Genomic DNA, 16,803 nt, shown 5'->3' on the forward strand with positions numbered 1-16,803 from the left:
AAATTTACAACCCATAATATTGCTGTCAGCTAGTAAAAAAGAAAGTCCAATTAAAGGGGTGAAACGTCAATCATTATCTTGTCAAAATGTGTGACAAATATCACTTATTTTACCCGAAGACGTGTACTTATATAATTTTTACCATCTGACAATAAAATACTGTTTTAAAAGTTTTTTTTCGGCTTGTGCGGTTTGCTACAGGCATATAAAATGACACCGACATAAGTGCAATAGGAAATGATTTTATTCGCCTCATTTAAATCACTCGTTAAGTTGTCTCGGTATAGTTTGTTCGCGAATAAAATTTATAAATAAGTTTTAAATTAGAAAGTGAGTATATATAATAAAAAATTTATACTGTTTAAAATTTAAGCAGTATAAATTTTAAAATTTATAATAAGTTTCGTTATTTGCAGAAATTTTTACTTAGAAAGTATAGAGTAAGCAACACATTACACTTTATTTCATGATAATAGATTTAGCACCATGCTATAGTCATTTTAAACAATTACGCACTTTTAAACATTAAAACACTTTTTTATTAATTGTTTTTTAATATACTTGTAACGGGGCAGTATAATTATTAAAAAATATATTATGTATAATATCCAATAAGGTTATGCAAAGATTACGATTTTTTTTAATATTAGGTACTTGATCAGAAATATTTAAAACAATTGTCTTTTAATACGTATTAATTATAAAACTACATAAGAATTTAAAATTTGTGTCTGATAGTATGTAATAGGTTAAAAACGGCGTAAAACCTTAAAGATTGAATGTGAAGGAAACTGTGCAAAATTAAAATAAGCATAGTTCTGTTTTATTTTAAATTTGATAAAATTTTAAAGAATATTTAAAAAATAAATAAAATACAAAAATACATGTGTACCCAAAATTGCTTTATTAAAAAAAAAAGATTTACACTAATACATAAAAAAATGATTAAACAAGGTTATCAAAAATTATAAATAATTCAATAACAAATTATTTCGAAGTATCAAATTAATTTTCTAGATTGTACTTAAAGTGTGAAAAATTAGATATAACCATTTTTCATACTCATACAATAATGGACATATGAATTTATACAACTTTTATAGTGTATTATAAATTAATTATAAGTTAAAATACGTTTATCCAAATAGTAAACAAAATATGATAAATAATTCACCTTAAAGTGCATGTTGAGACAACATTTGAGAATATTTAAAATTAACAATAATTAACCATGCATCATTTCCAATAAAGTTATGCAAAAAAAAACAATAAGCAAGAATATGGTCAAAAATTACAAACATTTTAATTCAATTTTGTTACTAAATTTAAAGGTCATTTTTATTTAAAATAGACAAAAGCACTTACCTATTTAATTTGAAAAGGTTTATAAATTATTTTATATAAACAAAAGGCAATATTTAAAACTTTCATATTGGAATACGGATCAGTTTAGTTAAAAATTAAACAAAAATATAAAAATTAAATTACCTTAAATTACATGGCTGTTCTAAACTTATACAATAAAGTTATGAAAATAGGTAAGCACTAAAAAATCAAAAATGATGAATTTTCCTTTTCAAATTTATTATTACTAAGTATCAAATTCGTTTTTTAGATTTACTTTAGCTGCAAAATAAACTTAACTATTTATACCAGAAAGTTTTTATAAAACTAGTCATGCAAACAAAAGGCATTTGTATTATTTTAAACTCATATTATTTATTATAAATTAAGTCAAAATTAAAAATAATTGTGTTAAATTTAAAAAAAAAATTACCTTAAAATACATCTTTAATTAAGATTTTTTTAAATTTATACTAGCAAAATAGGCGCCGTATCCAATAAAGTTATGCAAAAAAACTTGGTAAGGATATGATCAAAAATGATGAATTTTGTTGCAAGAAGATGAAAAAAATTACAATTAATTTTGTTGGTTGTTCACCAGTACTTCGATGTCCTAAAAAACTAAATTAACTAAATATAATCATCAAAAAATACATTAATGTTTGACTCTACACCGTTTAACGAAAAGCCTTAATTTTTTATGGACCCTGAAGAAGTTTATAGACATTTAAATTATACATTCTTCTAAAATTAAACCAATTTTTCTAAATTCAGAAAAGATTATTTCAGAAAAATAATAAAAAATATAAAAAACATATAAGAAATACTGTTTCAAAATAATTAATATAAAACTATTGTCCATCTAAATTTATCATGTTTGCATTAATTAAAACTTTTATATTGCATTATAAATTCATTTGTGCTTGTCATTGTATTTTAAATTAGAGCTACCTTAGCTTAAGATAAAATATATACATAAAAAATAAATGAATAGGCTGTTCAAAATGCATATTATAAAACAAAGCATTCGATCGAATAAAGGTATGCAAAAGAATTGTACATCGAGGATAAAATTTTTTTTGTTGACCCTGAAGAAGGCTTAATTTAGGCCGAAATGTTGGCAATAAAGGAAAAAAAAAATGAACGGTTTGGATTTAACCCTTATAACTAAAAACTATTAAACTGGGTCACAAAAATAACATATTAGAAAAATTATGAATATTTCATTTTAAATTTGTTACTAAGTTTTAATATTTTTAGATTGTACTTAATGTGTTAAAAAAACACTTAGCCATTAAGTCCGGAAAATGTCCATTAAATAATTTATAAATAAAAAAACATTATTAAAATAAAAATTAATATAAATTAAATAATATGGTATTTTAAAGTAAAACGTGGTTAGCTAAAAATCAAACCAAATCTACTTGAGATTGTTAAAAGTTTGCACTAATTATCACTTGCTAATAATTGCAAAAAATACATTTAGCTAAGATATAAAAATTATAGATATATCATTCATAATAGTAAGTAGCAAATTCCGTTTACAGATTTAATCACTAAATTTACATTAATGAACCATGCGTCACATCCAATAAAGTTATGCAAGAAAATTGGTGAGCACGGACATAATCACAAACTATTAATATTTTGTTTCAAATCAGTTAATAGGCATTATAACCATTATATATCAAAGGCATTTTGAAGATTTTACGATGCAAACAAAAGTCTAATATTGGCCAATAGGTTGATAATAAAAAAAAAGATTTGAACGGATTGGATTAAACCCTTAAAATTAAAAAACAATTACACTGGGTCACAAAAATACAAATATTAAAAAAATTATGAATATTCTAGTTTAAATTTGTTAGTCAGTTTAAACCTAATTGTTAGATGGTACTTAAGATGTTAAAAAGAAACAACTTAGCCATTAAATCCAGAAAGTGTCCGTAAACAATTTATATACATAAAAAACATGAATAAATCAAAAATTATTATAAAATTAAATGATATGGTATTTTATACTAAAACGGGGTTAGCTGAAAATCAAACGAAAATAGAAACATAATTTACCTCAGAATACATATTTACTTAAGATTGTTATAAATTTACACTACTAATCAAGTGCTTATAATTGAAAAAAAATACATTTAACTAAGATATAAAAATTATAAGTATTTCATTCAAAATAAGAAGTACCAAATTCCTTTTACAGATTTAACCACAAAATTTACATTAATAAAGCATGCGTCATATCCAATAAAGTTATGCAGGAAAATTGGTAAGCACGGACATAATCGCAAACTATTAATATTTTGTTCCAAATTGAATAATAGGCATCAAAGGCATTTTATAGATTATACTTGAAGTGTAAAAAGAAAACTGCTCATTTATTTAATTCAAAAAGTGCCCGTAAAACAGCTCGTGCAAACAACAGACATTTGCATTATTTAGCACGTCTATATTGCGTTATAAATTAATTTGCCAGTATCCATAAGAGTACAAAAAGCCCACCATTACAGTATACCAGTTCCCATCAATAACCACTACAAATTTAAATCCGATTTTCTAAATTCGTTAAAAACTAAATAAATGCAAACTAAATAAAAGCATCAAAAAACACAGCAATGCTTTTCTTTATATTTTCTAAGGAAAACTCTTGATTTTTTCCTGTTTACTCCAAAAAAAGGCCTTATAATGGCCAAAAGGTTGGTAATAAAGGAAAAAAAAGATTTGAACGGATTGGATTAAACCCTTAAAACTAAAAACAATTACAATGGGTCACAAAAATCAAATATTAAAAAAAATATGAATATTCTAGTTTAAATTTGTTAGTCAGTTTAAACCTAATTGTTAGATGGTACTTAAGATGTTAAAAAGAAACAACTTAGCCATTAAATCCAGAAAGTGTCCGTAAAACAATTTATATCCATAAGAAACATGATTAAATCATAAATTATTATAAAATTAAATTATATGGTATTTTATACTAAAACGGGGTTAGCTGAAAATCAAACGAAAATATAAACATAATTTACCTTAGAATACATATTTACTTAAGATTGTTATAAATTTACACTACTAATCAAGTGCTTATAATTGAAAAAAAAAAACATTTAACTAAGATATAAAAATTATAAGTATTTCATTCAACATAAGAAGTACCAAATTCCTTTTACAGATTTAACTACAAAATTTACATTAATAAAGCATGCGTCATATCCAATAAAGTTATGCAGGAAAATTGGTAAGCACGGACATAATCACAAACTATTAATATTTTGTTCCAAATTGAATAATAGGCATCAAAGACATTTTATAGATTATACTTGAAGTGTAAAAAGAAAACTGCTCATTTATTTAATTCAAAAAGTGCCCATAAAACAGCTCGTGCAAACAACAGACATTTGCATTATTTAGCACGTCTATATTGCGTTATAAATTAATTTGCCAGTGTCCATAAGAGTGCAAAAAGCCCACCATTACAGTATACCAATTCCCATCAATAACCACTAAAAATTTACATCCGATTTCCTAAATTCGTTAAAAACTAAATAAATGCAAACTAAATAAAAGCATCAAAATACAGCAATGCTTTTCTTTATATTTTCTAAGGAAAACTCTTGATTTTTTCCTGTTTACCCCAAAAAAAGGCCTTATAATGGCCAAAAGGTTGGTAATAAAGGAAAAAAAAGATTTGAACGGATTGGATTAAACCCTTAAAACTAAAGACAATTACATTGGGTCACAAAAATCAAATATTAAAAAAATTTTGAATATTCTAGTTTAAATTTGTTAGTCAGTTTAAACCTAATTGTTAGATGGTACTTAAGATATTAAAAAGAAACAACTTAGCCATTAAATCCAGAAAGTGTCCGTAAAACAATTTATTTCCATAAGAAACATGATTAAATCATAAATTATTATAAAATTAAATTATATAGTATTTTATACTAAAACGGGGTTAGCTGAAAATCAAACGAAAATATAAACATAATTTACCTCAGAATACATATTTACTTAAGATTGTTATAAATTTACACTACTAATCAAGTGCTTATAATTGAAAAAAAAAATACATTTAACTAAGATATAAAAATTATAAGTATTTCATTCAAAATAAGAAGTACCAAATTCCTTTTACAGATTTAACCACAAAATTTACATTAATAAAGCATGCGTCATATCCAATAAAGTTATGCAGGAAAATTGGTAATCACGGACATAATCACAAACTATTAATATTTTGTTCCAAATTGAATAATATGCATCAAAGGCATTTTATAGATTATACTTGAAGTGTAAAAAGAAAACTGCCCATAAAACAGCTCGTGCAAACAACAGACATTTGCATTATTTAGCACGTCTATATTGCGTTATAAATTAATTTGCCAGTGTCCATAAGAGTACAAAAAGGCCACCATTACAATATACCGGTCCCCATCATAAACCACTGAAAATTTACACCCGACAATAAAGAAGTTAAAGTGTAAAAAGTCATAAAACAAAATAATTTACATTAAACACATGCTAAATAACCTCCTAAAACAAAATCTCATTTATCTCGGCCGAAACAAATTATATAAACGGCAACGTACAAATTGGACAGATGATTGGTGGGCCGCGTTTCAAAATAAAATGGTTTTAAGCCCCTCCTTCGGCCAATGGCGGCCCTCGACAACTTTTTTACAAATAACCAGTTATTTCCGGACCTCACACCATTGGAAGAAGGACTAAACGATGGGAGGGGCTTACTAAAGAGCCCTGTCGACTAGATTGGCACAAAGACCTTCACTTGTTACCAGATCTGTTAAAGATACCAAGCCGAATCACGTGTGTGCCGAGAGATTTTTTAGAATTTGACGGGCGAACGAGGCGATAATAACTTGGTGCGTGCAAATTAGTGATCTCGTTAGTGCGAAATGTCACTGGACTAACGTGACTAATTAGGCAGTGCATGCGTGCGTCGGTGGACAATGCAAGATATAGAAACCGCGTCCCAAAAAAGCTTGAGTAACGACATGTCTCCTTATTTAGGTTCAAAATACCAAAGCCCCATTACTTCGCGATCTCCCAGCCCCGGCACGGCTTGCCCACCGTTAGCTGAAGAAGCTAAGTATGCTTCAGACGATGAAATAAGCGTGGGCTGTCCTAGTCCGGCTTTCCATAGCTCACCAACCATGCGAAGACCATCAGAACCGAGCCCGGTATACCCTCAAACTCAATCCAGCAATTGCAGGTGTCCAGATTCAGACTCCGAAGACTATTTTAAACCACTAAAAAGACTAAAAATGGACGAGACAGCCGACCGACGCATTTCACCAACAATAGAAGTCGAAGAACGCCAACCGGATGGTGTCAAAAGCTTTTCGATAATGGACATACTCAATCACAAACCTGCAAAGCCTCAGTGCACGCGGATAGTGCGTCCTTGGGCGATAGATCCGGCCGAAGTAGAGGCCCACCACCAAAGACTAGAAACGTTACATAGACATTTAAAAGTGCAACAGCAGCTGGCTCTATTACATAGCAACAGGGCGGATTTCGTAGCTTTTAACGCGAGTTATACCTCAGAAACTGGTAGTGATCGTTCCTCGAGTGTTGCTAGTGACTGTTGTTCGCCGGACATTGTTTCTACGAACATTCAGCGACAGAGGCATCACCAGCAGCAGCAGCAGCAACAACAGCAGAAACAAGGAGGGCCGAATGCTACACCTTTGGATGCTCTGTTTCAGATGACTTCCAAAACTTTTGACTCGTCTACGGGAGAATCGAGTGCAGGTAGATTTGTTTTTATTGTAATTATTTGGGATCTAGAGAAATTGTCAGTACAGATGTTGATATTCGGAATTAAGATATTTGCAGTTACTAGAATAAACATTTTTAACATGTAAATCTATTGACAGCAACATTTATGAACCTTAAGAGAAAGATTTCATATTACGTATATACATTACAATTCGTATATTAGCAAACAAATTATGATATGCAATGCATATCCTTTGCCGCACATTATTTTTTTAAATTCTATAGATTTTATTATTAGAACCAATATCCCAACAAAATCTAATATAATAGGGAATTTTCATATAAATTGCTACAAATTTCTTAAGTAAGTAGTGGTCATGTCTATTTAAGTTATGCACAAATAAAGAATTTAATTTGTATAAACGCTAAAACTCTATATACAAAATTTGCTACCCACTTTTTTAGTAACTGTCAATGGCTGCCAACTTTTATTCTGGATTAAGATCATTCATATAATTTTATTGATAGGTAAGGGTTGCAGTAATAAACTGAATTATTAGAGCCCCTATTAGCTAAATTTATATAAATTTAGTTTCCATATTTAAACGTTGATGATATTTTGAATCAATATAACTTTGAAAAATGTTTCTGACCTATTGCACATTTATTTATTAGTAAGTACCTCTTAATAAAACATCTTATACAGTATGCATTTTATTTAAATTATCTATTTGTTGTTTGAAGTTTTCTTCAATACTAATACCAATTAAAAGATAAAACACTTTTGATAACATACCTTTATTTTAAAAACGCATTAAAAAGTATTTAAAAAAAATGGTTATAGCACCCATTTAAGTTATGCATAAATATAAAATAATATTTTTAGAAATGATTTGACAAGCTGCATTTTCTAGACTGTCTAAAAGATAAACGCTTTATAGTTGAAGTTAGTCACTGACTATCTAAGCTAAAATAGATGTGAACATTCTTGAGGATGTACTCATTTATAAATATTAATTTTTAGACGATAAGGTAATTCTTTATTCCGGTATCTATATTTGCTAAGCTATATACTAGTTTATATTTCGTTTAGAGCCGTAGCTATAGTGTTAAAAATATATATGGTTTATTTACGTATAAAAAATACATGATAAACTACAAAATATTTAAATATCAAAAAGAGTGTTTGCCTAGCAAAACAAATTATCGTAAATTGCAAATATTACGTTAAAAAGGATTTTATTATTATAGATTTAACGATAAGCTATTTACATATATCTGATTTCTTTATATCTTATTTATAAATTACGTTTGAAATTTATTATTAGGCATTGTAACGATTTTGCTTTCCTAATTACTAAATATAAAACTTGAATATCTGCTTCCTTAGTTTATATTTATAGTATTAAGTATGTTAAAAAATCTGCGCATTTTTGAGCCGCTCCAACAACACATCATACACTATTATCGTTAAATATATATTTATTCAACAATTTTTTAGTAAATTTTTGGCATTAAAAAAATTGGCCCAAGATTTACATGTCTAGCTTTTAAACCAGTATACTACACTTTAAAAATTTGATAAAACTCTTTTTAAAAATTACCATTTTTTATCCATGTTATCCAAACTAATAACGCTGTTTTTATAAATATTATTTATACATAAAATTATATAAAATGTAAATAAACAAAGTTATTAAATTAAATATCGATTATATATTTTCTAAAAAAAATATTGTTTTTTATGAACACAACCCTTACCCCCCCACCCACCCCAAACGTTTGCCCAGTAAGAAATTCTTTTGAAAAATCACCGTTTTTCGTCTATAATATCCAATCTAATAACACTGTTTTTGTACTAAATATTTATAATTATACATACCTATAATTATATGAAATTTAAATAAAAAAACTGTGTCATACATATTATTTTCGAAAACGATGATTTTTGAAATCAATTTCTTACTGATAAGTTGTGTGGGGTGGGTGGGGGGGTAAGGGTAGGGTAAATAAGAAACGTTTTTTTGCAGAAAATAATTGCTTGAGAAAAAAATGCTTTTTAAAATAATTATAGGTAAGAATCCTATTTTATCCATGTGTAAATTATATTATTAGGTATAATGTTATTAAATTTTTATAATTTTGGAAAAATAAATGGTTTTGAATTTGAGTTAAATTATATTTGCATACATTTTCCATAAAACGTTTGAAACAGAAAAAAAAAGTTAATTTTTATTAAATTAAATTTTTTCTTATGTAATATCCAGAATATATTTACTTACAGCCATAAAAATTATTCAAATTAAATTAGTTAATGTTAAGTTTATCCAGTTTAAATTTTAACTGGCTGGAAGTCAATATAAAATTTTATATTTCTTGAAGCCAAAAGGTGCAATCAATAGCCTTTCTTAAGTCACTTACACACTTAAAGGCACTTCCAACTATCCACATATTAATTATTAATATTATTATTTTTTTTATAAATCATAATTATAAGTCAATCTCAATAAAAGCAACATTTTTATGACAATTTATAAAAAAAAAGCAAAATTGTTCTATATATTCTTTAAATTTCAACATGTTTTAAAAAAATATGTGTATCATATCCATTTAAGTTATGCACAAATTAAATTTTATTTATAGAAAAACAATTTCTTGGTAAATTCTTAAACATATCAATATGATCATCTAAAAAATCAATTTTATCATAACTAATTATTAATTTTAAATTTAATTGTTAATTTGTTAGTTTTAAAAATATATATAGCTAATTCACCTATAAAAACACATAAATAGATATAATAGATAGTATAAATATATATACTGCCCTTTAACTTTGTTTAATTAAACTTTATTTGCATTCACTTACATAGTACACATTTCTTTCTTGGAGTTAAGAAATTCAATCAATAGCATTCGTCAGGTCAAAAACTATAAATATCAGGCAAAACATATTGGAAACAAGATTTTTCAGACAATTTTTTTAAAAGAGTTATTAAACAAAATTGTTAATATTCCATTTCAAGGATATCTCCCACTAATGGCCTTCTTCTTATATATATTACACTTTATATTTTAATATCATATTTCTAAGCTTTCTTTCTGGTGTTAAAATACAATAAGTTCCTAAAAAAGTGTTTATCATATCCTTTTAAGTTATGCACAAATTAAATTTTATTTGTTGAAAAACAATTTGAATTCGCAGTCAAAGTTAACTGGTTTATTGATAAATTATCATACCGATTCTATTAACCAAAAAATCAATTTTTATTAAACTAAATTTGAAATTAATGCATTTTAAAACATATCTAGGGTCTTAAATCAATTACGATCCTTACACACTTTAAAGTCAGGTTTGCTAAATTTAATTTTTCATAAATTGTTTAAAAGGTGGCTCATTAAAAACATATTTCATTAACAATAAATTGTTATTAGATTTTTAATTAATTACTACTACCTTTAATAATTACTTAAAATGAAAAAATGCATTAAAAATTTATTACTTTTAGGTAATTGAAAAAATAACTTAAGTGGCATGTATAATTTAATTTGTTTTAAAATATTTCGTTAAGGGTATTAATTTATAGGAGAGACTAATGATGCTATATTTGGTCAATGAATCATCCCGTAGATGGACAGCAATGGCCAAAAGTAGATAGACAAATGGTTCTTTAAAAAAATCAAAGGAAATAAAAATTGTATAATAAAGATATTTAAGTATGTTATGGGCAACATAAACATGTATAAAAATAATAAAACATTCTTTACAAAAAATCATCTAATTTGGTAAATAATAAGAAATAACTAAATATACGCTGGACAAAAGTAAATAGACAAATTTAAAAAATAACCAATACTCTTTTTTTTTCGAAGTTTTTTTTTTAATTACAAACTAAACCATCTACAATATCAGTATTTTGTAAAATACCCATTATTGTCTATTATAGCCTGACATCTATGTGGCATTGATTCAATAAGATTGTCTATGAGTTTAAAACCAATATTTTTCCATTTCTGTTACAACCGTTCGAATAATTCACATTTATTTGAATAGTTTGTATCCCTAATATCAGAATCTATAATTTCCCATAAATTTTCGATGGGATTAAGTTCGGGTGACTGGGGTGGCCATTTTAAAATAAGTATTTTTTCTTCTTCGAAAAATTGCTTCATAACTTTGGAGGAATGATTCGGGGATCTCAATGATCAATTGTCTTCGACATAGGGCAACATAATATCTCTGAGAATATCCCTGTACATAAACCTGTCCATTATGCCCTCTATGCGATGTAACGGGCCCATTCCATAACCTCAGAAGCAACCCCAAACCATCACTGATCCACCTCCATGCTTAACTGTGGGTTTTGTGTACTTTGGACTCAAACGCTGGCCAGAAGGACGTCTAACATATTGAATTCCATTGGAATTAAACAAATTAAACTTCGATTCGTCGCTCCAGCAAACACGTTTCCATTCATGCTTTGTCCAGTGTATATGCTGACGGGCAAATTCCAATCGGGCTAAAGGATTCTTTTTTGAAAGCAATGGTTTTTTTTTTGCTGGCCTACGTGAAAATCGATTCCCTTCTACCAACCTTCGTCTTACAGTCCTTAAGGACACATTACAAATCCTTAGAGCCTGTAATTCTATCTGAATTTGACGAGAAGTCATGAAAGGGTTATTCTGGCAAATTTTTTTAAATTTGCGTACAGCTCTAATGTCCATTTTTTTTTGGTCGACCAGATTTATTTTTTGGCTCTAATGATCCTGTCCTTTCATATCTTTTGATAATTGCTCAAACAGCTTTTCTTTTAACATCAAATCTACGAGCAATATCGATTGCATATGCATTAATAATGCGTTGTCTTAAATCAAGAGAGAATCTAATTCCGCGTGGCATGTTGCACGTTGAATTAAAGAGAAGCAATACTATACTAATTTTATTTTATAAATATCCAGACAAAAAAATAATTCCAAAATTGTTTTTGTCTATTTACTTTTGGCCACTACTGTATGTTCACGTTTTTTTTTTTTTTAAAGTTTACTAAGAAAAATTATTTTTATTTTTGACGCACTGTATTTAAAAAAGCATTTAAACTAAACGGTAATAAAAGTATGGTCCTTCAATCTTAAGATGAAAAGGAAACATTAAGTGTATTGACACCAACACGGAAACAGACGCCACCCAAAAATAAGTTGTCAAAAAGTGACCACATGAGCCACCCCATTAAGATAACGCCACCCTGAGTGTTAAAAGACACATGGCTAAAGAACCTCCCTGGGGCAACAACAAATCGCCCCACGGGGGTTAGATCCTGACATCTTTCTGTCTTGACTTTTGAAATTAATTTCTTCCGTTGCAGCTTATAATAATTGTTCGGATTTGAGTTTAGGTGTTAAATCAATCTGTGAAATGGAATTTTTTTTTATTGCCTTAGGTTTAAGGATCTGGCTTAATACAAAATTATGATATAGTATCCAAAATAAAATGAGAGGTGCTTAAAAAGTTTTTGATAAAATAATTAGTACAGTTAACAAACGAATCAATCATAAATACAGTGTCTGAAGAAGCAATGATATATTAGTTAAAATTGAGATGATAACTTATCAATAAATTTATTTTCCAAAATAATTGTTTACTTCTGTTTTGAATTGCTTTTCTACAAATAAACATTAATTTGTGCATAACTTAAATGAATCCGATAAACATTTTTTTGATTAATTGAATTTTTACCTACGTTACCCGCCAGTACAAAATAAACTTTTTGTTTATTAATCTTTACACTCCAATGTATTTATTGCTTTTTTCTAATGGCAAAGCCAATTTATAAAAATAAAGTACAGACATAGACATAATAAGTGGCAAATAGTATATTTATAATATTTAAAGCTAAAGTTAAATAAATTAGGAGAGTTCTTTATTCCTTCGAGATTAAGTTCATTAAATGCCCTCAAAATTCTGGTGGCTGGAGAAAAGAAACAGATTCATTATAGTGAAGCACAAATGCCAGTAAGAGGCCTTGGTCTCTAATGGTAGTAAGAGATTTGAGAATTGAGCCATTTATTATGTAATGATTTAGAACTAAACTTAGAAAACGACCAAATGTAATGCTTAAGCAGTTTTTAATAAATTTTTTATTGATATGCTCCAAACAATTATTTACTGATAATAAAAAACATTATCAACAAATCATCTTGTAAACGTTGGATATAATTTGCGGTTTTTATTACCTTGTACAATTTTAGGTCATCTGCAAATATTGATTAACAAATAACACAATAAAGGTAATTGATAAATGGAGTGAATACGATTGGAGAGAAATCTATCAATCAACTTTAAAAGACTGTTACTTAGACCCATCGAACCCAACTTCTGAATAAGAGATATCTAGCTCACTGTACCAAATGCCTTTAAGAAATTAGTGTAAATACTGTACGCACCAAAATATGGTCAAACAAGTACTGCTGATATGTAAGCAAATTAGTCATGTTAGTTTTACCATCAGAAAACCCGTATTAATTGTCAATAATTTCAAATTGAATTCACTCCTATAGTTGGTAATGTCATTTTTATTCCTACTTTTATATATCGGAGTCTAGAAGCTCTATGAAACATCCTAAATCAAAAGATAGATAGAATAGGGATTTCTTTAAGGAACATACACTATTTTTTAATAAGACTGATGGTATGTAATTAGGTCCATGAAAATATTAAGTTAAGACACTATCAATCGCTTTAAAAACATCAGTTAGAAATATATTAATGGAGCCAAAATTAAGATTGAAACCGAAGTTATAATTGCGAGTTTTTAAATTAGATCCTAGCCACCTTTAGCAAATCTATCATTTAGCTGCTTACTATTGGAATAGGAGTTTGATCTTTGTAAGTTGTTTAAATGTTTGCAAAATATCAAAATCCATTTTAGCAATGTAGGATTTATAACAATTATACCTGACAACCTTGTACCTACTTCTTAAAATGGAAAATACTACATATATTCGATTGCAAGTTTAAAAAGGATTATTCTATAAAGCATTAGTTGCATCAACATCCAGTAAAGGCAAAAAACCTATTTATAAAATGGTAATCATAGTTTTTAAAATCTAAATAACAATAATTATATTTAAGGGGACGTTGTGTATCATTCGTAGGTGCTTCAGATGCAATTGACAATTCTACACCCACATTTTTTGTAAGCATAACTTCTTAGCAAATATACATTTTAATAATTAAAATACAAAATTGTGTTCAAATAATTTACATTTAATAGGTATAGCTAGAAATATAGTGAATGAAAAAAAGTAGTTATTCTGCAATATAGGTATCTATGACTCATAAATAGGATGTTTGAAAAAAGGATAATATAGTGCTAGTAATTCTTTCTAGCACAATTTAAAGGGTCAGTTTTTGGTTCATTCTCCAAAACCGTGATTCATAAATTTCTAAAATTTATTGATTCAGAAGCTCTGTTGTAAAAGAATTACATATCTTTAATGATTTAAACATGATACACAGTTTTGTATTTGTTTGTTCTTTTTTTCCTAATATTGATACTATTAATACTGCTCTAATTTCAAGAGCAAATTTAAGAACCCTGCTGAACTTCTATACTGTTCCTAGAGAAGGAATAGTAGCAAAAAAGTTATTCGTAGGATACTAACCACAGTTCCTAAAATCTAAATAATGATGACACAAAAACAAACAATACATCTCTCCTTTCATTGTCTACTAACGTGAATTTATATGTTTGCCGTGTATTTTTTTTTTTTCCTCCTAATATTAATATTTATATAATTACTTCAACTCTGAATACATTTCAAACCTTAGCATGACTCTGACTTTATATTTTAATAAAGTAACCCGATAGTTCCTTATAAAAGGTTACTAACCACCACCGTTTAGCGTATCGTTTACTAATTGTTAAGCCCGGGCCTTAAAATTTGACTTGCCGAACTTCCAGGGTCGCGAATAACGAAATCTTGGCTGCGGAGTTTATAATGAGTTGCGCTCCCTTTTCGCCTAAATTGGAAACCGGATATTTACGACCTCTTGACTTTTAACTTCGTTAGAATTATTAAATGGATGATGTGTCCATTGCAACTTAGATAAACGTAAATTATATTATATTATACGAATTATAAAGTGAGTTTCAAGCAATTTACGAATATATTAAACAATATTAAAAGAGTTTTTAAGCCCGATTACTATACCTCCAATAATTAATGAAATTCTTTTGCAAAATCACAGTTTCTCGTTCATATTATCCAATCTAATAGCGCTGTTTTTATACTAAATATTTATATATAAAATTATATCAAATTTAAATTTCCAGTAATATTGAATTAAATATTGAATACATATTTGCTGCAAGAACATTGTTTTTCATCAACACAACCCTTACCCCCCCACCCACCCCAAACATTTGCCCAGTAAGAAATTCTTTTGAAAAATCACTGTTTTTCGTGCATATTCAATCTAATAGTACTGTTTTTGTATTATTATTTATTAAAATACATATCTATATATATATATATATATCAAATTTGAATATATGTACAAACTTATTAGATTAAAAATTAATGATGAAACCAGCTGTTATTCATGCATATTATTTTGGAAAACCATGATTTTTAAAAAAAAAATCTTACTGGTAAGTTGTGTGGGGTGGGTGGGGGGCTAATGGTTGGCTTAATAAAAATCGTTTTTTTTTGCAGAAAATAATTGCCTAAGAGAAAAATGCTTTTTAATAAAATTGTGATAAAAAAATCTATAATTTTTGTATCTATACTTTTTTCATATAACCTTAAGGTTTTCGCATAAAACGTGAAAAAACTCTGTTTTATTTCTCTAAAGCAAGACCTATGAAAATTGCAGTAGTTTGGAAAACTTCTTTACGAAATTTTGGAAAACCATGATTAAAAAAAAATCTTACTGGTAACTTATGAGGGGTGGATAAGGGGTTAAACGTTTAGGTGGTATGGAATATTGGATACTATTTAAACACGTTTACAAAATGCGTCTAATGAAATGGGATTTTTTTTAATAACTTGACTACCAATATAGATATTTTTTTATTTGCAGATGTGTTCTAGGCATTAGGAGGCATCTTTTGACGTGCAAAGAAAAAAATAATTTTTACAAATAGCGTCCATGAAGGATTTGCCGTAAATATCATTAAATAAAAAAAGTACTTCACTGAATTTTTTAAAATAATTTTTATTTTTTAAATTCTTGCTTAGTTTTGCGCAAATTTGTATTCTTGAGTTTTTGTTAGTTATACAGGGTGTTACTTAAAGGTATGTCATAAGTTAAAAGGGACATTCCTGGACCGATTTTAAGTCAAAAAGTTCATATAAACATGGGTCCTAAAATGATTAGTTTTTAAGATGCAGGGTGTTAAAATTTTATTTTTTTTTTCGTTTTTAATAAATTTTTCAAATACGGTTTGAAATATTGAACAGAATTTTGGCACAGGATATTATGGCATAAAAAACACATTTTTTAGATGTTCACCTATTTTTTTTAGCAACCAGTGTTGTAGCTATGATGAATTTTTAATACAATTTTACAAAAAAAAAAATACTACGCCATATACTTACGAAAAAAATTATGATTTTATCTTAATTATCAGTCAATTATAAACAAAAAAATCCTCTATGACTTTTGCTGTAAATCTTACCGTTTGGGTGTAATCGTTAATTAAAAAAACGTCT

General features: G+C 27.5%; 1 protein-coding gene across 1 annotated transcript in view; it reads left to right on the forward strand.

The window, feature by feature from the left end:
• Positions 1–6,156: 6,156 nt before the first annotated feature.
• LOC126742585 (homeobox protein rough-like) overlaps positions 6,157–16,803 on the forward strand; it is a 74,987-nt gene continuing 64,340 nt past the window's right edge. Inside the window, exon 1 of the mRNA XM_050449318.1 lies at positions 6,157–7,122. Coding sequence (XP_050305275.1) covers positions 6,318–7,122 — 805 coding nt within the window. The 5' untranslated portion in view covers positions 6,157–6,317. The remainder of the gene's footprint in view (positions 7,123–16,803) is intronic.

This window comes from Anthonomus grandis, chromosome 11 (assembly GCF_022605725.1).
Source record: "Anthonomus grandis grandis chromosome 11, icAntGran1.3, whole genome shotgun sequence".
NCBI classification, from domain to species: Eukaryota; Metazoa; Arthropoda; class Insecta; order Coleoptera; family Curculionidae; genus Anthonomus; species Anthonomus grandis.